This window comes from Augochlora pura, chromosome 4 (genome assembly GCF_028453695.1).
Source record: "Augochlora pura isolate Apur16 chromosome 4, APUR_v2.2.1, whole genome shotgun sequence".
NCBI classification, from domain to species: Eukaryota; Metazoa; Arthropoda; class Insecta; order Hymenoptera; family Halictidae; genus Augochlora; species Augochlora pura.
This window is the reverse complement of record NC_135775.1, coordinates 1,721,767-1,748,036: the sequence shown is the minus strand read 5'-3', so window position 1 is coordinate 1,748,036 and position 26,270 is coordinate 1,721,767. Positions and strand designations below refer to the sequence as shown.

At 43.2% G+C, this 26,270-nt stretch overlaps 1 protein-coding gene across 5 annotated transcripts in view; it reads right to left on the bottom strand.

Annotated features, from left to right (window-relative positions):
* Cask (peripheral plasma membrane protein CASK) overlaps positions 1–26,270 on the bottom strand; it is a 222,577-nt gene that overhangs the window by 182,376 nt on the left and 13,931 nt on the right. For 4 of the 5 annotated variants that reach the window (XM_078179411.1, XM_078179413.1, XM_078179412.1 and 1 more), the window contains exons 2-6: positions 24,746–24,858; positions 22,638–22,743; positions 21,700–21,777; positions 19,966–20,141; positions 8,685–8,756 (exon numbers count right to left, since the gene is read on the bottom strand). In XM_078179411.1, coding sequence (XP_078035537.1) covers positions 8,685–8,756; positions 19,966–20,141; positions 21,700–21,777; positions 22,638–22,743; positions 24,746–24,858 — 545 coding nt within the window. The remainder of the gene's footprint in view (positions 1–8,684; positions 8,757–19,965; positions 20,142–21,699; positions 21,778–22,637; positions 22,744–24,745; positions 24,859–26,270) is intronic. The other variant, XM_078179415.1, reaches the window with a different exon arrangement.

The following is a 26,270-nucleotide window of genomic DNA, read 5'->3' as shown; positions in this document are numbered from 1 at the left end:
ATATTAACGGCGGCGGAGAGGCGCGGAGCGACCAGCCAGAAACGGGACACCCTAATTATTCCATCGAGCGAAGCAAGAAGATCCCGGATAAAAGTTGATCGCGTTGAACGGATCTCTCGCGCGCGAGTCGCCCCGGCGACCGTCATTTTTCTTCCCGCGTAATTAAGATAGCCAATTCTCCCCGGCGACGTTTTTATCGCGTTATGATGTAACTACGCTCGTTTCTCACGAGTGTTTTCCCGCCGGTAATGTTCGCGAATCTCGCGCGGTAATTTACGTACTCTTCTTTCGGCCGCGGCGAATAGTTCCACGCGGGGATCACGGCGACAGCTTAACCGGTGGGCTTGTGTTTCCAAGTCTATTTCGGATCCGATAACTATGCAAATCCCGCGTGAACTTATGTTATCGCACGGTCTAAGCCTGAATGCATTTTAAAATGTTTCGATAAGCTTTAATCTTCCAACGTGGAACGACCTATGGGAATTATTCGCGCACCGCTGTTTCAGCCTCTTGCTTGACTAGTGACCCGAGTACAAGATTAGCTAGTTTGTTACTTTTTGTTAAAGATTATTTTTTTCTTATGCAGATTTCTACGTTTCAAAAATGATTGTAGAAAATTCAGAAAATAAGCTAATCTTATGCGCTACAAAGCAACGAATACGTTTGTTGAAGCCGCCCCTCGCGTTGTTTCTCCCTCCAAGCACAGACTCTTTTCAAGCAATCGCGGTGCTTTTATCTTGACCACGTTCCTCTCCGTTATCGTCCACGCGAGAATGGTAATCGGCTGGCGCCGTTTCTGATTAATTGCTCCGCGCGGAACCCGAACAGTTTACTCGCCCGTAATGTCCACCACGAAGAAGCTACCGACGCGACAAAACGTTTACGCGCCATCGCAGCCGCGTGCGATCACGCATCCGATTCACCGCACTGGTTTGATTGTTTGCTTATTTTTTTTTTGGTTGGTCGCAATCCCGAGCGAAAGATCGATATTGTTTTGCAATTAATCGGCGAACTCTCCTCGAAGCTATTTTAATGACCTTTAAACGACTCTTTACTACATAATAATATACGATATAACAATGATAATAATAACATATAATGGCAATGTAGGATATTTCTGATTTATACTGATATAATATTTTGTTAAAATTCCGACGTCGATGTTACCAGACTGCGGTGTCCTACAATCCACATTACACAGTTTTAGCATTGTTTACATACGGAGTTGGTCGGTCCGTCTACGCTTTCAATGTTTTGCACCTTCCGCGGTTGTTTGTATGGTCTGGCCAACCTAACTTGGTTAACTCTGTACGTAAACAGTGCTAAAACTGTGTAATGTGGACCGTAGGACACCGCGGACTAGTAGCAGCCGTATCGTAAGCAGGGAATACTTCATATACGCTAAAATTAAAATATGCAAGGTCATTGAAATCGACTTAGAGGACTTTCTTCCAAATAATTACCATTGCTTCTAATAAAAAAAGAACAAACGAAGCAGAGGACCGGTTCGAATATCTGGCGCCGTTTCAGCCCGGGGTTCTCTGTAAAAATCGAGAAAATCGCGCACTCCGTGCGCATCCGAAGCGAACGATGCGGCACAGAAAATAAAGGAAACTTGAACGACCATGTACATACGTCAAGCTCTATGCGAACCATTCGAAACAAAGTAGAACAATCGGTATTGTGCGACAGGGAACTGAAAGTATCGGTTCAAAGATTCCCAAGATAACAATTAAGGGGGGTTGTAGTAAAAAAAAAACGATCGGTCGAATCGTCGAAGTCGCAGTGCAAGGTGTAACGCGTGTGTACGTGTGTATCTATGTGTTTGCTCGCGCGTGTACGTGTGCATGCAAAGTTGTAACACAGATTGCAAAACAGTGTCGCTTCGGTGAGTCGTGTGTGTGCGTGTGGATATTGTGCAGTGACGTATAATCCCGTGGATTTTCTGGATCGTAGCGATCCCACGTCAATTAGTAAGTACTCACCGTGTTAAGTCAATCTTAAATTCCTAATGAAAATGTATTTTATTCGGATTTGCTATAGTCGACGACAAGGTGGAACGTGATACGTTCCTCGCGTCGAATCTGAGAGAGCGCGATTACCGCGTCGGCGCGGGACCTTTTAATCCTGTTATCAATTTGACTTTTTTATCGGAGCTTTTAATCACGAGCGAGATTATTCGTTCGCCGGCTGTTTTCGTCAAGCATTATTTACCGAAACCCGGTGCACGATAATGAATATCCGAAGGGACGACGATTCATTAACTTTCGAAGGAACTCGATTATGATCGCAGTGTACTCGCGTATTTTCAGATCGTAATTAACGTTGTTGCGTATTATGCGGCATTTAACAACGCAACTAGTTATCGAGCTCGTTGGAACGCGCGCTGCAATATATCCCGATTTTTCCAATTTTTTAATACTTTCAATTTTCTAAATTTTTAATCGTTGCGTTCAACCACCGCGTCGCGTCCCACGTATTTTGTCTGTATGTATATGTATCCATATAGTCCATGTTGATTGGCTGTGTGTTAGAGCGCGATGCACGTTCCTCGAGAATTTGGCTGTTCTGATATCGATGGTGTATTATTGTATGGACGAAAACCGTACGCAGAGACCATAAACGGACAGACAAACACAAAGAGACACAGAGACACACAGACATACAGAGAGACAGGCTAGTCTACCGCTACGAACAATGACGACACAAAACAAGCCCAACCATTCGGGCAAGTTTTAAACGCAAACTCAGAAAAAAATACGGGCAACTTGAAGGGTTCGTTACGTACTGCAATGTACACGGCGTGCAACGCCGAATCGTTCGCGTCGGCCCGCGACCATAACTTCCGGGAAATAATGCGCCGTGCATCTCGTGTACTCGAGCGCACTTTCACCCTTTGCAATCGGAGACATTTAAAGAAAGACATTTACGGAAAGACTTTTATTTTTATTGATTTCTATTTCTTCATTGATTTTTATTTCTTTCTCGATTTTTATTCTTTATCAATTTCTATTTTTTCTTCATTTTTATTTTTCTTTCCATTTTCATTTCTTTCTCGATTTTTATTCTTTACAAATTTGTAATCTTTAAGCAAGTTTATTAAAGAGAAAATAAATGTATAATATTCTCTGCAGCAGCATTGCTGCAGAATGCCTCGGGATCGTCGTTCGAGTGCAAAGGGGGATGAAAACGTAATAACGAACTAACAAATGGGAAGTTTTATAAAACGTCGGCTCTCATCTCGAATCAAATGTTAATCAACGATGTCGAGAGAGAAGCTTCGAATATTCATCGGAAAGATATTGTACGGATTGGGATCACGTTACCTGTTACAAGCACGGGTTTCGATACTAAATGTAAAATGATAAAATCCCGTAAAATACTAAATACGTCTGTTGAAATTACGAGAACCGAAAAATGTTGATCCGGAAGCATCGTGAATAGACTGCAGATTTAATTCACTTGGCTGAATGGATTGAAAAGCAGTAAAAAGATTTTTTAAAAAACTAAATACTATTGAATTAATTCTATGTTATTATATGATGGCATTTAATTTATTTGAGCCCGAGATTATTCTTTAGAAAGTACAGAAATAATAAATATTGTTTATAATATTAATATTGTAAATATTATTAATAATATCAATACTGTTAATAATATTAACATTACCAAATTATTTTGCCCAACAGGTTGCCAAGAATTAAAAGAAGAAAAGAGCCTCGTGCTCGGACTCGTCAGACGATGCAGAAAATGTTTATTTTGCGCGAGGATCCGCAGTCTAATCGTGAAACGCGCCACCGGATGCACAGGATTCGCGATGAAGAAAAGACGCTCGAATTACCGAGCGTCCTCGAAAAACTGTACAATGAATAGTTTCGCAGGGCCGCCGGTCCGAGGGCGGCATAAAAGTGTCAAAGGAATTCAGGCCCCGTTTCTGAGCATTTACTGGCACGTGAATAAACGCGCCGGGGCGACGTCTTCGCCGTGATAATTGAACGAGTCGTCGGCGACGCGATAATGGAAATTGTTACGAACCCTTTGACCTGTAACAGGTTTTATGCGCGGAGCAGTCCTGTACACACACACCGACGGGTGAAACGCGGCGGCCGTAATCAACCCTTCAATCGTTGGATTCCTACGGGCGATGAAGCAGACGTTGTCTCATTCGCACGCTACAAAAAACGAACAGTTCGACGAACGGAGGGGTGGGGAGGGGTTGAACGGCAAACCAGAAAGAAAAAGAAAACAGAAAAGTCGGGCCGCTCTGTCTCGTTCTTCAACGATAAACTCGACGACGACACAACGTGTGTCTGTGCAGGATGTCGAGGAGGTCGAAAAGTCAGTGGCGGCTAGGCTCGTTCCTTCGCTGGGGTTGCCAGGCTTTCGGCTACACCGTGACGTCACCGACGCTCGGTTTACTTCGGGTTAATTCGGCTCTACGGAACTACCGCGCCTCTGACGGCAGAGGCTTCGTGACGTATCACGTGTCTGCTTTGATCCTTCTCCCACGCGCCGCCCATCGTCACGTGATCCGAGCGACGATGACGTCACGGCTTAGCCGGCAGCCTGGCAACCACTGATTCTACTGATTGGCGGATTTATAGATATTAATTATATCAATCGCTAATGAATAGACTGCGGATTTATATGTTATGCGAACTCAATTATTCTTGCAAAAATTTCCATATCATTAACGCCGTATTTAAAGCGTTAAAAATAGAATGTCCAGTCTCGAATGAGCTTCGCTGCGAAAGCGCGGAGATTTCTGCCGTCGCTTTCTTTCCATTAAATGTTTATTGAATAACGCCGTTCCCCGATTACAGTGAAACCAAGACGAAACCGGCATTGTTATCGAAGTAAAAAGTTCCGAGGGGAAACGCGGAGTTTCCCGGAACTGGGTCAAAGTTTTAAAGGAGCCCCGGGTATCGGTAGAGGATCTCCTTTAGGCCGACGGCGCTGAGACACCATAACCTGCCGATAAAGTAGCCACGGGCCGAGGATTCAATCGGCGAGGGACACATTGGTCAATGACCCAGTTAGGCGGACGTAGGGTTCCGAGTTCCAGCGCGAGGAGACTGGGTCAGGAAGTCACGAGGCGGCAACACGTGTTAACGTTGACAGACGGACACTGTAAATTTATCCTCCACGCCTCCACAGTGCACCGTCCTGCACCGTCTCCACTTATGGCATTTCGACGCCGCAGCCTTGGTAGGTGATACCTTCGATATCTGCGAGACTGCAATCTCTCACCCCTGCTCACTTCGAACTTTCTCATTTCGAAACTTCTTTCACGACTTCTTTTCTTTTTAGAGACTTCCTTTATGGACTTTCCTCCATTTACAAACTGTTTTATGACATTCTATTTTTCGCTACCGGATTGCACAAGATGTACCCGTAAACGGCCATTTTGGAGACGTCTGAAATTGATGTAGTTAGGATGTTTTAAGTATGTCTGTTTTTTATTATTATGTTATGGATTCTGAAGATGGTTCTAAGCGGTGTTTTAGACGGCTGCGTTTGGATATCCAAGACGTCTTTACGACATCCTGACTATTAAAAATCAAACATCCCAAATAATTAAAAACAGACATCTTCAACACATCCTCAGACGTCCAATCTAACTCACAAAATGTCCACGCCTGAAATAAACATAAAATAGACATCATCAAGACGTCCTGGATGTTCAAAGACAAAATTCGCAGTCCACTCGCGCTGTTAAAAAAATGTCGAAAAAATGGAACATGATCACAGTGATGCGATCTGAAACCGGTGCTCCACATTCGCCGAAGTTCTTCCCTGAAAGCGATCGCACAGTTTCGCGGAACGAGCCTGGCCCGCGAACCGGGCGACGTCCACCGGACATCCTGCCGGCCGTCGACTACGCGCGGGCCTGCACAACGATTTTACAGGAACAAAACTACCGCGCGCACGTAGGTCTAGTTTCTCAGTGTCTACACAGGACACTACACGCGTTCCTCTGAAGCTGACATGACCAAAAACGATCCCGGGGGTAGAGAGAGAGAGAGCGACGTACCCAATTCGATACCGCGAGTCGATTACAAAAGCGGCCACCGGATGTATCGATAAGATGTCGTCGGCCGCGCCCCTCTGTCGAAAGACGCGACCACGCGGCTTTCCAACCCTCCCCCCTCCCCGGATATATATATATACAATCGTCGCGGTACTCGCGATTGTTCGCTCGATTGTTTCCGCGATTATTCCGCCGCGCAAAAGCAAGAATCGTCCATCGTGTACAGGGCGATTCATTGAAACAGTTACAGTTATCTCAGGCATCACTGACTATACTAAAAAATACCATAAGAACAAATTATATGGTTCGAAGGAATAAATATTACAGTGGAAATATTTTCTTGGAAATATTTCTCTAGAAATATAAAAAAAATCTTGAAAAATGTAGACAATAAAAATAAATTATTTTCACTGTAATATGTGTCTCTTTAAATCGAATAAATGGTTCCTTTTCATTTTTTAAGTATTGTTAACGATAACGGAGATATTAATATTATAGCACGTAACAGCCAAAGTGAATCATCCTGTATACAGGGTGTATCATAATTTACTATAGAAGACCTCCCGTCTCTCCCATCTCTTTTTCTCTGTCTATCGCGGTCCCGGTCGCTTCCCCGCGCCTCTACCCCCGGGCTCACGTTGACTATGCAAGTGTGGCAGGCAATACGAGTACCGATATTGTCTTCCGTGTCGCTCACTAGCGAGTCCTCGGCGTCGGTGAGGTCCTCGAAAGGGAAATTGCAGCCCGCGGACGTCAGTCCTATCGAAAGAACACAGAGACAAAATAGGAGAAAGGAGCGTTGTACCCTAAAACGCCTATAGTGATAGATCGCGGGCCGCGTCTCTCATTCCTCCTCAACGATAAGAGGCCTTATCGTGGTCGCCGTTATTCGTAGAGGAAGACAGCCCCTCCTGCGTATATACATGTGTATATATACTCTTGCGCACATATGTATTCGTGCGCACGTTTATTAACGGAGAGTGAGAGAGAGAGAGAGAGAGAGAATCGAGCTGACCGCGGATCAGAGGGCTCCGATCGCTCCGGTGGGGGGCCACCGAATCGCTCCGACTTATCGAACTGCTCGAGAGACTCTCCTCTCCTCTTCCTCCTCCTCCTTCTCTCGACTTCTTCGCGCTATCGTCGCGCAGCATCAACCGACAAGTATCTCGGATTTACCGGCCATCCGGAATACGTTTCAACGTCGAAACTCGTCGAGTCCCGAAGGGTCGTCGATGATAGTCGACAGGCAGAATATGATGGATTCGGAACGGTGTTACGGAACACGATTTTTAACAGGACTTTTCTGCTGATTTTTCGGATAGGAACACGTGTCGGATTGTCTAGCAGCGTTTGATATATTGATTTTTATTTAATATATTTAATGTATATATATAAATATATTTTTAATATGTAAATATATATTTTATATAACATATTAATTTTATATTTTAATATATATATATTCTGACTGATAGGCGTGTTTACATGTATAAGGCATCATGTGGAAGAGCGAAGGAGCAGAAGGGGCGCGTTTCGTACCGTTAGAGGAATTATCGAAGAGGCTATCTAGCGGACTTTAGAAGTTACGTTGTACTTGCAACGCGTCGGTGGAGTAGAATGTGAGTTAATTCCTTTAAGTATGTTACGCTGTTATGGTGTACACTATGACATAGTACACTGTAATATTGTACACCGTAATATCATATATCATAACGATACAGTTTCTATATTACAAGCGAAGGCCAGAAGATCCGTTATCGAAAATTGAGTACACTCCAAACCATTTGCACGAAATACTGTTACAAATCTAAAACAACTGGTCTCAATTTCCAAAACAGTTTTCCTACCCTCGCGAACCCACAACAGGATCTCTTCCATCAATATTAATAGTGATAATCGTACATCGAATAAAATACTCGTAACAATGAAATTAAATAATTGTATAGTGAATTAAATAATTGTATAGTGAATCAAATAATTGTATAGTGAATCAAATACTCTCACAGTGAATTAAATGATTGTATAGTGAATTAAATAATTGCATAGTGAATCAAATAATTGAATGGTGAACGAAATACTCGCACAGTGAATTAAACAATTGTATAGTGAACCAAATACTCGAACAGTGATATAGTGGTACTCTAACACCGAATTAGATACAGAATAAAGATGGTGGAACATCGACGGGGTGTACACCGTTTAAGGGTGGTTCGAGCGAGGATCGACCCGGTCGAGGATCATTCTCTCCCGGTTGAACGTTCGACAAAGGGAAAATAAAGGAGCATCGCAGAGGTGATACCCGCGGAAAGAACGTCTCCACGGGAACGAGTTTGTCGGCGACTAGCCGATGAAATCCGAACGCGTAGAGTAAAAGCAAGCAAGCAAGCAGTGGCAGCTTCTATGGTACAGTAAACGTGAGAGAGATAGAGAGGGGGGGGGGGGGACACGGATCGGGTTAAAGATGTAGCATAATACAATCGGTGTGTGAAACGAGATAGGTGGCTGGCACGTATGAGTGTGTGTTATTGCGCGCATAATATATATATATGTGTGTGTGGCTGTATGTGTGTGTGTATGTACGTGATATACATATGGCATATGATGAATACAAGGCTCCTGCGGAAGCGATGATTAAAGGTTAGGTCAGGCTTACCCTCACTGTCGGCCTTCAAGTAGAGCTGCCCCTTTGGGCTCAGACACTGCCGATACTCGGTCGTGTAACATTCTGTATTCATTCAGAAAACCAAATTTTCAAGTTATCAAAATTTCCATGGACCACCCTTCTCGCGCGCGATCGTTCGTTATCGCGGTGTGTTCATTCATCCCCCCACCACTCGCGCCCACGCGTTTCCTTCTAACCCGATCATTATCGCTACGGAAGTGGCGTGAGTTCGTCGAAGCGAATGAAAAATATTTCGACTCGCATAAATCGGTGACTGGATTGAATAAAATATAATCTGGAAATTTTTATAGAAATTTTGTAATAATTTATAATAGTTTCCAGTGATCTATAGCACTCGATAATAATCCAAAACAATTTGTAACACTTTATAACTGTATATAATACTTTATAATAATTAATAATAATTTATAATACGGTATACTAATTTATAATAATTTATAATAGATAAAATTTTATCATCAACTTCTTGCCGAATTCTAATCTGTGCATAAATCGTTATTAAAACATACAGTTTATTGTCTCAAAGCTAACCCTACCCTATTGAATCTAAATAAAAAAATTCTCCACATTTTTGTCCTTTTTTATGTTTAAATAAACATTTTCGCAGTTATCGTTCTGCCGGCATATTAATTTAATGTTCACCGGTTGCTCTGTGGTCGATTAATCGAAACGAGAATTTTTCATTCGCTTTTCATTCGCTTCAACGAATCCGATAGATTTTCAATGTTTCAGGCAATCGTACAGTCCGCGCGACAATCACGCGAATCGAGTACGACACGCTCAGCCAGACAACGTTCTGTCCGCTCGAATAGACAAATAGACCGCGGGACATGTTTACACGGAATTATGTATTTCGATTCGTGTCCCCGCAATTAGGGCTATACGAATTCGTCGCGAACCGTATCGGGTTTCAACTACAGGTGTTACAATCGAACGATGATTAGGGTGAACGAAAGAACGAACTATATCGTGAACAACGGATCGACGAATGATCGTGGTCGGTTAACGACCGTCCTATTATGAAGTCGGCAACGGCATTATGTAATTCTTGATGACGCCCTACATCGGGGGGTCCCGGTCACTATCGATTCAACTTGGAATTAATTAGTGCACGCCGTTTGAACCGGACGGCCAACAACATCGCGAACGTTGTAAATTCGTTCGGACAATTGATTCGCCGCGCTTCTCGAATACCGTATATCGAAATCGATGATCGTCGAATCGTTTCTATATTCGAATCTACTCCGAGAGGCATCCTCCCTTGTTCCTCTGCCGATTTATTAACGGTTAATTGCTGCGAAAGCCGATCGAGCATTCTGCACGAAAATGGAAACGGATATTCCAGTGCACGGTTACCAACTGCGTGAAAAAAGTTCGAACAAATACGGTGGACGAAAACAAAATATTAGCCGTACGACCTGCCAAATGAATCTCGAACTTCGAAGGTTAAATGGCCCATAACTTTCTACAGGATTAACGTCCAACCAGACTCGCAGCAACTTTCGAACTACATTACCGAAAACTTTGCGCATCGGCCATTCGAAAAAGGGATTTTATTGCCTGCTCTCTCTCCTTTGGCCGTAACTTTATCGCGTGTACTAACCTCGCGACAGTAACTGGCAAGAATAGTAGTACCTCGTGTTCGCCGCGAGAAGGCACGGCGTGTTTACATCCCCCACCACTTTCTCCCGCGATCAAAGGCGACGATCAGCCATTAGTCGAAGACAGCCGAAGACGGTGACGAAGGTCAACGACGCGTCGCACAGGATGGCAAGAACAGAGACTCGCCGGACGAGAGTACGTACCGGATATGTACGTACACATAAGCATATAATAATAGGACAAGATTTGATAAAATTATACGAGAATATTTCGACTTTATATTTTTGTCCCGTGTGACCACACTATACGTTGTGGCGTTATTTCATTAACCAATAGGCGCAGGGCTGCGCGTTGCAGTAGGAGTGGGGATATAACACGCTGCGTCTTCTTCTGGCGGACGAACAGTACAATCCGCGTAAAAATTCCGAACGTTACTACCTATACGTATATCTCTATTCGAATCAAATGATTAATAAAAGCACGATCACTATAATGAGATCTCTTGGCATGGAATTGTTGTTAGATTTAAATAACGGATATCGATAATGAATTATACGATAAGTGAATATTCAACGCTGTAATTCTCTGCGATGGAATTCCACTTCGATTGAAGTTCGGAAGACCGCCGACGAAATCTGATAATAAATTAAACGTTAAGTAAATATGCAACGTCTACGCGGCGATTCCGCGCCGCGGAGTTCTTGTTTAATTAAAATTCGGAAGACTGCTAACGGAATCCGATTGTAAATTCAATGATAATGAACTTTATCGATTCCTCTGCGGATTATAAGTTACCCTTACTACGTCGCATGCTACACAATAAAATAAAATAGAATAGAGTAGACTAAAATAAGACAAAATAAAATACAATAAAATAGAATAGACTAGAATAAAATTAAATAGATAGAATGAAACAAGGAAATAAAATGAAATAAAATAGAGTAAAATAAAATAAAACGAAAAAATAAAATAGAATAGAATGAAACTTTTCCACGAATTAAAAATTCTACTATTAATAAATTAAATAAGTAACCGACTACGCTGGAATTTTTTGCAACGAAATTGCCGTCGAATTAGAGCTCGCGAAGCCGCTAACAAAGTCCGACAATAAATTAAATAACAAGTGAATATGCAACGTGCTGGCGGACGGAGTTTCCCCGGGACGGAATTCCTATTCAATTAAAATGCCGTTTCTTGCGGAATTCTTGCACGAGGCCGCGGCCAACGGCGGATTGTGACGAGAGATACCCGAGCAGCTACCCGCTTAGATTCTGTGTAACGCTCTTTCACAAACAACCGGATCAATACCGTGCATCTTGCAGGAAGGATATATCGTTACATCTGTGTGTCTGTGTCTTCCATCAGTTTTAACCGTGCCCGCGTCGGAATAGTTTTATTTCGGGCGGGCACGGACTGAATGATTTATTGATCTGACGCGAAACCAAAGGGGCCATGAATGAAGAGAGAGACCCGTGATATTTACGCGCCGTAGCCGGCCACCATAGATCGATTAATATAACGAAGTGCCACGTTATCGGCGGGCTCTTGAACGACGACACAGGCCAGACGAGAAATTTTGTTTTCCGTCGAGCTGTTCGTTATTCTTTCTCGAAATACCCTAATCGAGGCGTTGGCAATGATAATTTTATTGATAATTTTATTAAACAGTTCGGGTCGGAATAAACCCAGTCTATGTATTTTAATTCGAGATAGAAATTCGATGACGGGAGAAACTCGACGGAGACAATTATTGCAATGTGTTTTCGTTATTGTCGAATTATGCAACTGTTAAATTATGAAATGGGTCACCCGGTGACCCCGCGGCTCATACGTTGCCGACGCCTCCTGCCCTAACCTCTAGCTTGCCCGACGTCTCTGTTGTCGGGCGGCTTAACATTCGTACAGTGGAACCTCGATTATCCGAACGATCCGAAACCTGCACGCGAAGAATGCGAATCTTCGGCGTACCCGCTTCGCGAATAATTTGAGCGAGATGAAAATATCGAGATCGACCTAACCTTAACAATCTACCTACTGATAATTTTATTTCTAATAATTGACATAACCTCGTAGTCTCGGAAAACGTGAGAAGAAATTATTTAACGATCTAGCGTTTTTTTTTATCAGAGTATATTTCCCCAATCCGCGATGCCCAGTCAACGGGTTACTCAAGAAAGTAACCAGCACCGACGGACCCTTTCTCTCGTCTCGGACGGTGATAGAGGAGGGGGGGGGGGGCGTAGTAAAAGAGCCGTGAAAGCCGTAGAGCGCACAGCACACACCGAACACCGAGAGAAAAATTTTTGTTTGAATACGACTGCCAATCATCGACCAAAAAGCCAGCCAGTAATGAAGAATAGGGCATTCAGAGCGGAGAGACGATACACAAAAAAAAAAACACCGGCGACCGTCTTTGACGGTGCTACCCCGGACGAATGTTCATTGAGGAACACGCGTCCGTCTCTCTCCCCCCGTCTGTATATATATACATATATATGATGGGAGGAGCGTGACGAAGAAGTAAACAAACCGCTGGAAGGAAAGAAGAGAAACAAGACGAAGACGTAGAAGAAGAACAAGAAGAAGATGAAGAAGAGTAAGTGAAGGTAAGAAATGTACTGTGTTCGCGGGTTAGAAAGGCACCATTCAATCTTCGATTCATGTGAACTTATCTCAATATCGGCGGAACACTTTGGGACACTCGATAAGCTGAAGGACACTCGTTGCTTTAATATCCCCCCCCCCCCCTCCCTATCGCTCTCTATCGCTTTCTTTGTACTCTTCCTTTTCTCTCGGCATCTCTCTCTCTCTCTCTCTTTTCCCTACACTTTTTTTCTCTCGACATCTTTCTCTCTCTTTTGCTGTCTTGATTTTTGTATGTCTTTCTCACTATCTTTCTCTCTCTCCCTCTCTCTCTGGATTTTTCTCTGCCTTTTGCTCTCTTAATTTCTCTCCTATACTCTTCTCGCTCCATCTATACCCTCCCCACTCCATCTATACCCATTTCTCTCGCGCGCGGGCGGGCCGACATCGAAGAATCGTCTCCTCATGAAATTAAGTGGCGCTTTTCATTTTCCGAGACGTTAATCGGCTTTGTCTGCAAATATGTCACTCCGCCGGCGGCGCGGCTAGAATGGCCTAACCCCCGGGAGGTAAGCTCATCTCCTCGCCACTGAATCTTTCAGGGGCCGCCGCCTACAATACTGCTTACGAAAATGGGGTCGGCGTGTGCTCGGTGACATTCGTTAAGATCTTTCTCCTAAATAATGCATCCTCCGCGCGCACTAACCAAGTTTCCGTCCTCGCGCCTGCATTGTTCGAACAACGCCGAAAAATATCGTTCGCCTAACACGACTCACGATAACCATTTTAATAATCGTTACAAGTTTTACATTATTTTTAAAATTTGATTAAAATAATTTTAAATAAGCGTTCAGTACAATTTTAAAATCTAATATTTAAAATAATTTCATATAATTATCAAAATTTAAAATTTAAAATAACTTCATATAATTATCAAAATTTAAAATTTAAAATAATTTCATATAATTATCAAAATTTAAAATTTAAAATAGCTTCACACAATTATCATAACCTAAAATTTAAAATAGTCTAAAATAATCATTAAAGCCTTAACAAAACAACATACTGCTAATTAAAAATTAATACTGGTCTAAGACAGTATCGTGCACCCTTTCGGTTCGATTCGACCACCTTGCGACGATGTTCGCGCTGTAACTGGCTGTCGAATGCTTCCGAGGGATAGCGTTGATAAAATAAATGTTTTCATTCGTTCCGAAATTGTTCGTTTCGTTCGGCGCACAAGCAGCAGAAACCTGCTCTCTTCCGCGGAACAAACGCGTGTATGTACGGAAACGGCTGGAAGCAATTTTTATACGGTCCATGGAACGGTCGCGGAACTACGAAAACGGGGCGAAGCGAGAAACAAAACGGGACACAAAATTTTTGTGCTTTTCAGTTCGTTTGGGTTTTCGCTGCCGGAAATATCACTTCGAGAAAAAAAAACATGCGCGAGCTAAACGGTTAGGCGAACGCGCTTTGCTAACCCCAGAGTGGCAACCACCCACGGCGAGAAGTGTGCGTTCGACTTAGGCTGTTTGTGCTGTTCAAACGAGACAACTTCGTTCAAACAGAAACTTGAACTTATTTTGGAAGCCGAGGACGCTAATCTTCTGATTAATGAGATCATTTGTTTGTTGTAGATTATATTGAACATTTTAGGTTATAATGGCCATTAGTAACCATAATTAATAGATTGTTAATGAGACTAGTTTACTGTACAATAATTAAAGTAATTCAATTTTGCTATAATTTATTATAACAAGGAGAAGAATCTAATAATGACTAGCTCTTCAATTATATTAAAAAAGTATTTCGTAGGTCTATATAAATCTTTCATATTTTTCTATTATTCCAAGTGATAGAAAATTTAAAAAAACATATTAATAAATCTCTAATAGACCAGAAAGTATTTTATTTATTTTTCGTACCAAGTAAAAACGAAAATAAAAAATACTCAAATTGTTGCACAGTAAACTAACCCATTTAACATCGACTAAAAACGTCCGCCAACTAGTTCAGTTTTAAAAATGTTATCGCGCACCGAAAAGGTTATAGCGCCTTAAAAAAGGTTATAAAAAAGTTATCGCGTTCTAAACGGCGTCCGAACACGTTTCGCCGAGGGGGTTATGTACGTTACATTGGGATTCGATGGTTTACACAGCTTGATTAGCATCGCTACAATACCGGCGCCGTTGCAACGACGAGCATCGGCGGACGCTAATTCTAACGCTCGAAAATCGGTATTTACGCGAACCAGTTTCCGAGAAACCTAAACGCGTTTCACCTCGCGGCTCTTTGTTTCTCAGATGGCCGAAAACCGTGAAAAGAACTTTTGCCGAACGCGTTCGTGCCGGCCGCGCCCGCGTCTGCCCCGATCTCGTGTTTTATTTAACGCCGCAGCTGCGCCGGTATATAGCATCGAGACGACCCGTATCAAATTTTTGCTTCCGTTCAATATTCAAACAGCGGGGAACCGGTAGACGAGAATTCGGCCGTTTCGTGTTTTCCCACTAATATCCGTCGCTCAGCGAAAACAGAAAAAATACTTCCGCGTTCAACGAGAAAGCCCGGTAAAAGTTGTCGCGAGGAAATAGTACCCCGAAAATGCGTTCTTGTCGCAAGAAAGTAGAAACGAATCGATAGGCTAGGTTAGACGTCCCAATTTCTGCGCCTGTCCCAATTTCAGTGCTGTAGGATTTCAAAACGCGTAGGAAAAAGAACTCGATGTACTTGTCAAAAATGTTTACCTGTTCAAAAATGCCGATAGGTTACGTGTCAAGAGGTAGTAAACATTTTTCATCATTAATTCAAAGTATGAATTAATTAGTAAACAACACTTATCATGCATACTTTTATAGGTTTCAAGTAAACCGAGACACGGGGTTAGACTTTAGGACAATGCACTTCGATGGCCTCTAGTGTCAGGATGCGTAATCACAGATAACTTCGTGTTCAATTGAGATATTCTTGTGGACATTATTATTCTAAAATTATTATTAAAAGAAGCACAGTAATTGCAACGGCGAGAAACTGCTAATCATGCATACTGTCGTAATCTTTTAAATAAATCCAGAAATATGGTTAGAGTTTGGAATGTATAATCGTACGACAGCGCCCTCTTGTATCAGATGGTGTATAATTAATCCTAACCTCACTTCGTGAAAACAATAATGCGAGAAAAGCGAAACAGATCGGAAAGGTTATTAAACCAAGCACACAGTATAATCGCAGGAGATACCTATATAGGTGAAAAATAGGGGTCACATTAGTATAAACACAGTATAAACATAGTATAGACACATACAGTGACCTCACATTAATGTTCGGACGCTTTGCAAGTCGCTGTAACTTTTTCAAAACCGGATTTAATGATTTGAATATTATTTTTCAATTATAGAGAGACTGGTGTACTAGACAATTATACTTTATACTTATATGAAATACTTCGCCTCAATTTTTCTTGGAACAAGAAAACAAAAGACTCTCGGTTTTAACTTATTCGCTTGAACAATGTATAGATCTCAGTAAATTAAACGCATGCTGAACACGTCGAAAAAAGTTAAAAAGGAGAATTCTTCGGTTTCTTTCGTCTCTCTAAGCCACGGCAAAATTTAAAAAAAAGCCATTCCAGTTACGACCCAGTCGATAGCTCCTCTATAACCTAAAAAATACTCAAGTCACTTAATCCGATTCTAACGAAGCAATTCCGTTGCTAAAAGCTGTCCGAACGTCAATCGGGATCGCTGCGAGTACGAACGTGCACGAGGCACGGAATAAAAAATTACCATATCTCCGTCGCACAGCAAGATATTTCGAACGACAAAAAAAAGTATCGGAGAAAATCGAACCACAGTTTTCGGTGCGTCAAACAGAAACGAAAGGTGTGTTGTTCAACGAAAGCTTCAGCAAGGCAGAGAACACGGCCGGAAAGAAGACCCCGGAAGAGATATTGGGACATCTATTATATCGAGATTATATCGTTCGTCGCCGCGTCTTAAGGTGCCGCCCGTAAATATTTAGCCGGCCATGCTGGACGTGTTCGCAGCGACGTAGGACGGGACTCTAGTTAAAAAACGAGCGCGCGCTAGGTGCGGCGCGTTATTTTTTTGCCGGTGGGGAAAACGATCGCGGCGGCCATTCGTGCCCGTGAGTGTGTCCCAAAGTATACCCGTCCCCGTCGAATCAACATTGAATGTTGCCTCTCGAATGTTTGCGAGAATCAGATAACGCGCGGGCCGTGCGTGTGTTTTCTGTTCGTATCGTTAAACAAGACCGACTGTAACTGTAAGTAATTCGTTAGCACTGGATGCCGAATCCGGCGACGATTGTTAAATCGGTGTTAGCGCTCTTCGGGAATAAATAAGTGATAAGAGTGGTGGAAAGAGGGAGGACGATCGATTCCGGGCTTCTATGGGAGGAAGTTAAACGAGGATCGTTTTAATTATTACGACGGACCATTTGTTTTTTTTCGTTCGCGTTGGTTAAATCGCCGCGTGCTTTGTCTTCGGCCGGCAAACCGCCGACGGTATTAAACTGATTTAACGCCATCGAACCGATCGACGATCCATTCGAACTGTACCAAAAATCCGGGGCGGTATTTCGACGGCGGTTAAATAATGAATACTCGACCGCGGGGGAATCTTTTCGTTTCGGGGGATAATGCCGCGCGAGCTCGGTATCGAACATTTCCGTACTCAGCGCGGTTAACGTTCCACTTTATTCTCGCAATTAGACTTTGTCACGGTAATGGCGCCTACTTCGATCCGCGTTATAGCGTTTTAAGCGGTCGCTTATATTTCCCCCCCCACCGTGTTCGTTTAATCGGCGACCGTCGGCCCAATGCGCCAAGCGAAATACGGTCGGTATGTGCAACAGATTTAAATGCGCGGAAAAATGGATGGAAGGCTATGTAAATATGGAATCGAGAACGTGGTATCGTTAGCTTTAGTTATTATAGGTTGAAGTGTAATGAATTATCGTGGTCTTCATAAGGTTATTAAAGATATAATTGGTTCGTCGGTTGATTTTAATTCGAATGCTTAAATGCGTCTATTTAATTTTTAAATTACGTTCCCGTGTAATTTTATGGAAACAAAATATTTGAAGTAATTAAATATGGAAGTATGAGATATTAGTATTACAATATTTATTCGTTTTACGATATTTAATTTTATTATCGGAATACTTGGCTTATCTTTGCTTTAAAGATTCAACCGTTACTTTTTACTGTATTTCTACTGAACTTTTTACCGTGTCTTTTACTGAATTTTTTACTGAATTTTTGACTGTGTTTTTACTACGTTTTCACTGCATTTTTTACTGTATATTTTACTACACTTGTATTTTTACAATATTCATGAGAATAAATTCCGAATCAGTGCAACTCCGACTACTTTTCGCAGTCAGAAAATTATTAAAAAATATCAAAACGCGTACTTTCAAAATTCCATCCATAAAATAATTGGCAACAGATTTTCGCCTAAACGTCGGCCCTTAAAGACGCGACGGGCTCGCAAAAATGTTCCATCCGCCGTTTCCAGTGGAACGAAATTATCGCGTGTCGACTTGCCGTGGCTGGTTCCGACGGTAATAAGCGCGCGAAAATGCTCGTTCGGGACGGGCGATATTTCACGCGCGGCGTTATACGATCGGGAATAGTAAAACAAGATGTCGGGGCGCGACCGTCGTCCAGGTCGTCGAATACGACTGCGTGGACAATGCGGATGATTTTCCGCGCGGCGGCCGTTCTTACGGGGAAGCGAAATAGCGCCAAAATCAACTGCCAGATCGGCTTTCATTATTTTCGTGTTTCGACGGGTTTTTATTGGCGCGGTTCCACGGGGTGTTGTATCCGCGAAATCAGGTTTCGCTCGTAAATCCGAATCTTCGTATTTATGGTACGCGTTCACTGTCCTTCCTTTATAATTTCTTTATCTCTTGCTCATGGTCAGTCGACTGCGGATTTGCAACGGAAAATACGAATTCTCTGCGCCGGCTGCAGAAATGATTTATTCGTATCACTGCGCCCGGGGATCCCGCTCGCGGATAGCGTTGATTAGCGCCCCTTCGTTCTTGAACGTTTCTATATTAGTAGACCTCTTTCTAATTTCCTTTTTAACGGTCTTCTTTGTTTAGTTAGTACTTTGTTCCTTTATATTGTTTTTTTATTTCTTTTCCCTTCGTTCTTTACGTATTTTTTTATTTATTTTTTTCTTTCTTTCTTTATTGATTTATTCATTTATATACTTCATTATTTATTCGTCCATTTATTTAATTATTTCCTTATGCGTTTATGTACTCATTCTTGTATTTATTTATTTATTTATTCTGCAACAGTTTCCGCATTAGATTATCTATATTGAACATTCCGGCCCCAAACATTATCATCTTAATCCAGACCCGTATCAAAGCCGCGCTATAGCAAACGGTTTCACGTTGGCAAAACGATTTGCGCATAATTCGTGGGAGAGACGCCACGAATACGCGCATTTACGTGATATTTTCTAGGAAATTCGCGGCGCGGTTGATTTTCGTCCAAATATCCTCCCTTAAAATCGGGGATCAACGATCGCAAAATTTCTCGAAAGCTGCAACGAATATCTACCAAAATTTCAAAATAAAATAATCATTTTCAGCAACAATCCCCAGAAAAAGAACACTAACCATTGATTATCTCAAATGAAAACCAATTTTCCACAAGAATTACAACATTAATTCACGGTCTCTTGATTCCTCGATCGGTTCGTCGATCGGTTCGTCGATTTCCGTCGAATATCGTCGCGCATCGTTTCTCGGTGTCTAGAAATGTTGCAAAAGGAGTGTCCCGGGTGAAAAATGAAAATATGAGAATAAAAGTAGGAATAGATGGAAGAAGAAGAAGAAAGGGGAGCGGGCGTAGAAACGCATCGAAGAGGGCTAACGCCGTTACCGGGGTTGGTTCCCTCGAGAGAGAGAGCGCATACGTCGTCGCGGGTACGTTCCCGTGAACGATTGTACACGCGTAGAGAACAGAAGTGAAGAGAGCGAGTGAGAAAAATAGTAATACACAGAAAGTGAGAACACATACCGACGCCGTTCGCCTGGCAGGACTGTAGCTGCACGGCGACGCTGAACCCGCGTAGCTTCACCGGCACGGAATTCGCCTTGCCCGCCAGTAGAGCGCATTGCGGCTTTAGATCACGATGAATTATATCGTTCTCGTGGCAGTAGCGCAACGCCTCCAGGATCTGTCGCATGTAATGGCTGGAAAACGAAAGCTGGGGTTAGGTCGGCGACGATGCCGTCGCCGTCGCTCCGAGAAAACTTTTCTCGAACGGGGCGCGCGTCTTGTTTCAACCGCTCGCCGGGAAATACCTTCCAGGCCTGTTCCGGGACACCGCGGCGCGAAACTGGTACAAGGATTATTGATCTCGCGCCCGAGAGATCTTCGAGCTGGAAGCGATCGAGATCGCGCGGGGCGCGGAAACGACGCGTGCAGAAAATCAAGTTTCGCTCGAAAATCGAACTTCTCGTTTCAGTGAGATAAAACGGCGCGATTTTTTTCTTTTTTTCACGTTGAAGCTGAAACCGTCGTGGGACAAAGGAGAAAACAGACTATCCGCGTACGAATGTTGCGCGATTGTTTTTTTCTACCCGTTTTTCAGCGCGGAATGACGCGGCTCTCTCCTCCGCGATTTTTAATGCGTAAATGTTTTCGTTAGAGGCTTTTTTCACGAAATCCTTTGTTCCGTCGCTTTTTATAATAACAATAATTGTAGAGAGTTTAAATAAATCTAATTAACGATATACTGTTTAAAATCTATTAACAATTTTTTAAACGTAAATAAATTTGATAAAAATTGTGAATGAACATTTTTCAGGCAAGCCTTTCAAGGCACAATGAGGCTTCGTGAGAGTTGAATATACAACGCGATAAGTCGAAATCAAACAACAAATATCGTCAATTAATTTCGCATTAAAAAGGAAGGAGGAAACTTATGGGACGCCTTGACACCTTGCAAATGTTCGCGCAAATCCTGTACGCGGCGAAACTACCCGAATTGAGAGAACCAGGCGGCGACCGGACGTTGACGTAGATCGATGAAATCTCTGCGAAACGTTTGTTCATTTGGCGCGGAAACACGACGGTTCCAGGGACACGTTATTCGCCGTCGGAATGAATCGTCGGATATGCGGCCGTTTCAAGCGCAAGTGTAAACCGGTGGTCCCCGTCTTCCGCGGAGCTGTTCGCCGCAGATGCTGGATGTAATAACCGTGAGCGAGCCGGGATCCGAGAGCCGGCGGACAGTTTTGGATCCGGCGGGCGCGTGTGTCCGCCGCCACTGTCCGTCACGCGACCGGCTAATTTGCTACCATTCAACGGAGACGGTTTTGTAAAAGCAGGGTCGTCGGAAGCGGGGAAACGACGATCGCGGCGAAAACGCGATCCCGCGGAAAGCGAGCCCCGTCCGACGAGAACCACCGCCGCGGGATCGTTAACAAGCAGAAAATCGCGCCGGGAATGTTTTGTACAGTCAAGACGAAAATGCGAAAAAAAACGCACCGTGCGTTTATAAAAACGCGGCCGTCGCGACCGACAGCGCTTTGCGAGAGCTCGAGTAGGGGTGCCGGTTGCCATGGGGTTTGCCAATTACTGTGCCATTTTCTTATTTTCAAAACGTAATTTATACTTGTGCGAGACGCAGCACGTTTTCTATTTTATTTAACCCTTTAAAAATATTAAAATATATGTAACATAAGTATTACACAATACATAATTAATCGAATTTAAGTTGAGTCTCGCTCGCAGTGAATGTCTTACCTAGCAACCGCTTCGCTGTACACGAATCCATCGTTCGCTCTCCGGACAACCTCGAAGCATAAATCAGAGCCGTCCATACTGAAAACAGAAGCGCGCGACATTAACATACAATTTACAAGGCACGACAAGTACGCCGCGCCTGTGTATGTTCGAACGAGGTACACACACGCGAAGCGTATAAAAATTCGACAAAGTACATTCAATTTACACCGACAAATATTGCGATAAGTATAAAAGCATTGCTGCAATTTTCATCCACCGTTTTCAATTATTTTTTTTAATTAACAAAGAGACGTGGCCGTCTACACGCTATTACTTTCGTCTACGAATATTCTACACGGACGACGGTGTTAATTAATTCGACGCTGGCCGAATCGATGCGCCGGCACGTGCTGCCTTAGAAAACCCGGGCGTCACGTGACCGGCGGAAGAAATGAGAGCAATAGTCGAAACCAATTTTGGAAGGCGAAATATTGGCGTGCGTCCGGAGGACGTTCGTTTCATTCTTGCCGCTCCGTCGTAATTCATTGCAAATAGCGTTTGTATCAAATTGGACTGCGGCAGACTAAAAATATTTCGACTAAGAAAAATAAATAATTACGGGGTGCAGTTTCCCTCGATTGACTCGCCCACGCTACGCTCGGAGTAGGAATTTATTTATTTATTATTAGTAGATGGAATACCAATTGAAACAATTGATTGACTTATTATGCAGTATATGATAAGGTTTATAATACATATTTTAGTATATGAAATATTTAAGCGATGTTGCAAATATATAAATTTTGAAATATCTATTACTTGATATTATAAAACAGAAAATATTTTTTATTAAACATATGAAATGATTTTCGAGCGCAAACAAACTCGTCGGCCACGTGGTTTGCAAAACGATATCCCGGCAGTTCTAAAATACGATTCGACGCGGCGATACTTACTATTCGAACACCATGTACAGCATACCCTCCGAGCTGTAAGTTTCGAGCAGCTCGACGATGTGTGGGTGTTTCAACATGTGGCATATCGTCGCCTCCCGCTTCAGATCTGCAGGCAAGCGTTATAAAACTTTTATTCTGGCTGTTTGCGCGAGACGGGCGGCGGGGCTCCTTTTTTCGACGGCACGCATCGCGAACTGTAACGCGATCATGAACAATGATACCGACCGGGGATCAATTGTGCGCGCGCGCGCGCGCACCACCATCGCCATCACCGAGAGGGAAATATTTTCATAACCCCCGAGGTTCGTTTTACGTTTGCCCGGCGGGATCTCCTCTCCGGTGCCCGCGTTGTTCCCAACTTTCCGTTCCGTTTGTTAATTAATGGCACGGCAAAATGTCCGCAACGTTCCCAGATTATACGCGCGTATGCAACTCGAACGGAATCATGGTTGCCTTTTTCGAGAAGAGATTTCAATTGTCTTATCATCGATCATAAATCATTGGCCAGATTATTAATTTTTAATAATTACAATACCTGATGTACAGTCGTTGACTATACCATTTATTGAAATATTTCTCACAGATCAAAGCAATTTTTATCGTAATAACTTTTTAACAAAAGCCATATCACAATTTCAATGATATTAAAAATGAAATATGCGAAATTAGTAATTCTGGCACGGTTGGTTTAATTATCAATTTCTAACTAAATTTTACTAAAACTCGAATAAGTTAATTAACAATTGTTCAAAAATCGTAAACAATTGTTACAGGCAAGAAATTCGACCACTTTGTCATCGATATTCGGCGCTCGACGCGTCAACAAGACGCGATACGCCATCGACGGGGTGGCTCTCACCCCCGTAGAATTTCGGCCGGTTCTACGGCACGGGGAGACGCCGTTCACAAAACTTACGTCGCGCAACAGTGACGCGTTTTCATAGTACATATTATTAACCCTTAAAACGACGTAGCTGCTCTTCGCTTATTATTAGAAATACGCGTCTCTTAGACACCTAGGTGTACAAAAAGGACGATATTTATTATTAGACATGTAAAAATATCCGCGACGAGTGCTCGCTATCGCGGAGCTCTAGCCACGCAATGATCTTCTTTCGCGGACAAGAGCGAAGCGTCCCGATCATCCCATCGACGTTCGTGTGAACGTCCTCTCGTTCAACAAAAGGCAACTCGATGAATATTTTGCCAGGTCTGAACTGTTTCGGAAAGAGGGTATAACAAGGCTTCCTAAGAGACGGTAGAACGGTTCATATATAACACGATAAATCAACCTTAAACAACGAATATCGTCTACTAATCTCGCATCGTGAAAAAAAGGGAAGAATGTTACGGGACACCCTAATAGTTCCATGGATCGTGAACGCTGTTCGGCCGTGAGTTAACTACGCGACGACAATGGCGACGCGTGCCGGCCACGGTATATTTGTAGAAAAGCGAAGATATTCTTACTTTTCTTTTCCTATTTATAGAGGCCGCGTATGGTACTATTGCGATCAATGAGAACAGATTTCATATATGCACATTGCCGCTTATTTATATAACAGTTGGTGCGACACACGTTTTATGAAAGAATCTCTCGCGGGACCGTGAATCGATATTAATTGCCGCGGAGGGGGGGAGCCCCTTCAACACGTATTACCGATCTTTTAATTTTTATATCTAATAATAATAACCTTCGATACCGCTACGGGCAAAATGCTAAACCGAATCTCGGTGACGGTCTGACACAATTCGCGCGTGATTTCGGGCCCCCCGCGCACCGTGCTCCAGATTAAGATCAGCGCCTCGGCGGCGCGCGGGTTCCGCGGGACAACGAAACCAATTCCTATTGAACCGCACAATGAGCCGCGCGCGCGCGCGCGAATTCATAGTACGTCGCGCGGATCCCTAAAAGAGAATAGGGAAACAGGGCCGCGGGGTGGGGGTAGGGTGGGGGGGACACGTACAGGGAATACGTTATGTTTCGAGCAGCCGGAAATTAATGGCGGTGCACCGAACGCGGACACGGCCGCGCCGTTCGCGTTGCGTTCGCCCCGCCCGCCCGCCTCTTCTTTGTTCTTTGCCGTTTGCCGCGCGCGAACTCTTACCGTTTGTACTTAGACCAGGACTGGAGGTGAACTTCGCTACGTCGACGATTTTTACGGCGAACGTCTGGCCCGTCTGACGGTGAATACATTTCCGCACCACGCTGAATGGTCCCCTGGAACAAAATGGAAAGGAACGGGGGCTGATGATCCGTAAACAATCGATGCCGATCGCTGAACGAACGCTCGTACACAGAAATCTCTCGTACGTACAATTAGCATGAAACTCGCCGACGGAACTGAATACTAACCAAACATATTGTGACAACCGCATTGTAAATTCCGGTATATATACCCGGGGGTCGTTTCAAGTATTAAAACCGCAATTTCGTTTTCTTGCCCGGAAAATATTCACCTCGCGGGGGAAAATTCTTCGGGAGAAACTCCGGAGAATAGCAAGAATTCCGAATATTCCCGAAGTTGTTGACCATTGAAGCGCGTGCGATTCGCGCACGAACTTTGCAGGGAGAGGAGAGCGCGGAGCCAATCGAGCCGGGATTTTATCGACGTCTCAAGAAAGAGAGTAAAAATACTGCTGGCGGCAGTCGCGGATTCGCGATTCCATCGAATTAACCCTCGCGAAGTCTTGCGGCTGTGTCAATTCTGACCCGGACTGTTTAAATCGTTTAATCGATCTCTTAATTTCTTAACAATTGCGTCGGACAGGTTACTCTCAAATTAAGAACCATAGAAACGCCTGTAGTGGAATTTGTTATAAACGAGAACGTCCGAGAGCGTTGTAAAACGATTGCAATAATCGTCATGTAAAATTGCACGGCGAGTGCTCGCTCGAAAAGCTACTCCCAGCGCTTCGCCATCTTCTTTCGACGCTGAACGAATTATGGAGAACGACGTCCCCCGCCTTCCGGTGTTAAAAGCTTTTCTATGAGACGGGACCCGCGCGCGGAAATCGGCAAGGCCGTGTCGGCACGCTGCCGTGCCCCACTTTTTCCAACAAATTATTGACATCTTGTTGTTCCTTGACGACAGTCAATTAACGGCGATCGGTCTAGCGGTGCGAGTCGTCCACAGGTCGGTGCCGCGCGCTGTGAAAGCTGCCACGATGGATTCTCGTTCGGCGCCGCATTTGAGACGTCTTAAACACGTCTTGAAAACGTCTTAAAAACGTCTTAAGCACGTCGTTAAGGCGTTAAATGAATTAAAAAATTAAATAATTATAAAATGTTTTAATCACGTTGCTGGTACGTCTTAAGAACGTCGCTAAGACGTCTTAAACACGTCTTAAAAGCGTTCCAAAGTACATGTTTAATCAATTTGTTGAGGGTAAATAATAATTGTATTTGGCTGAAAAATATTCATTATAATTTTCGTTTCAACTTTAGTATCGAATATTTTATATTTTCGACATTATTGAATGAAAACTAAATTTAAATGAAATAGTATACAAAAAGAGAGACAAAGAAAGATGTAAAATTATTTAAATAAGTTAAACGTAGTTTTTTCTTTACGCTGAATTTTAGAAAAGATATTTAGAAGGTTATGTATCTGACGAACGCCTGAAATCGGA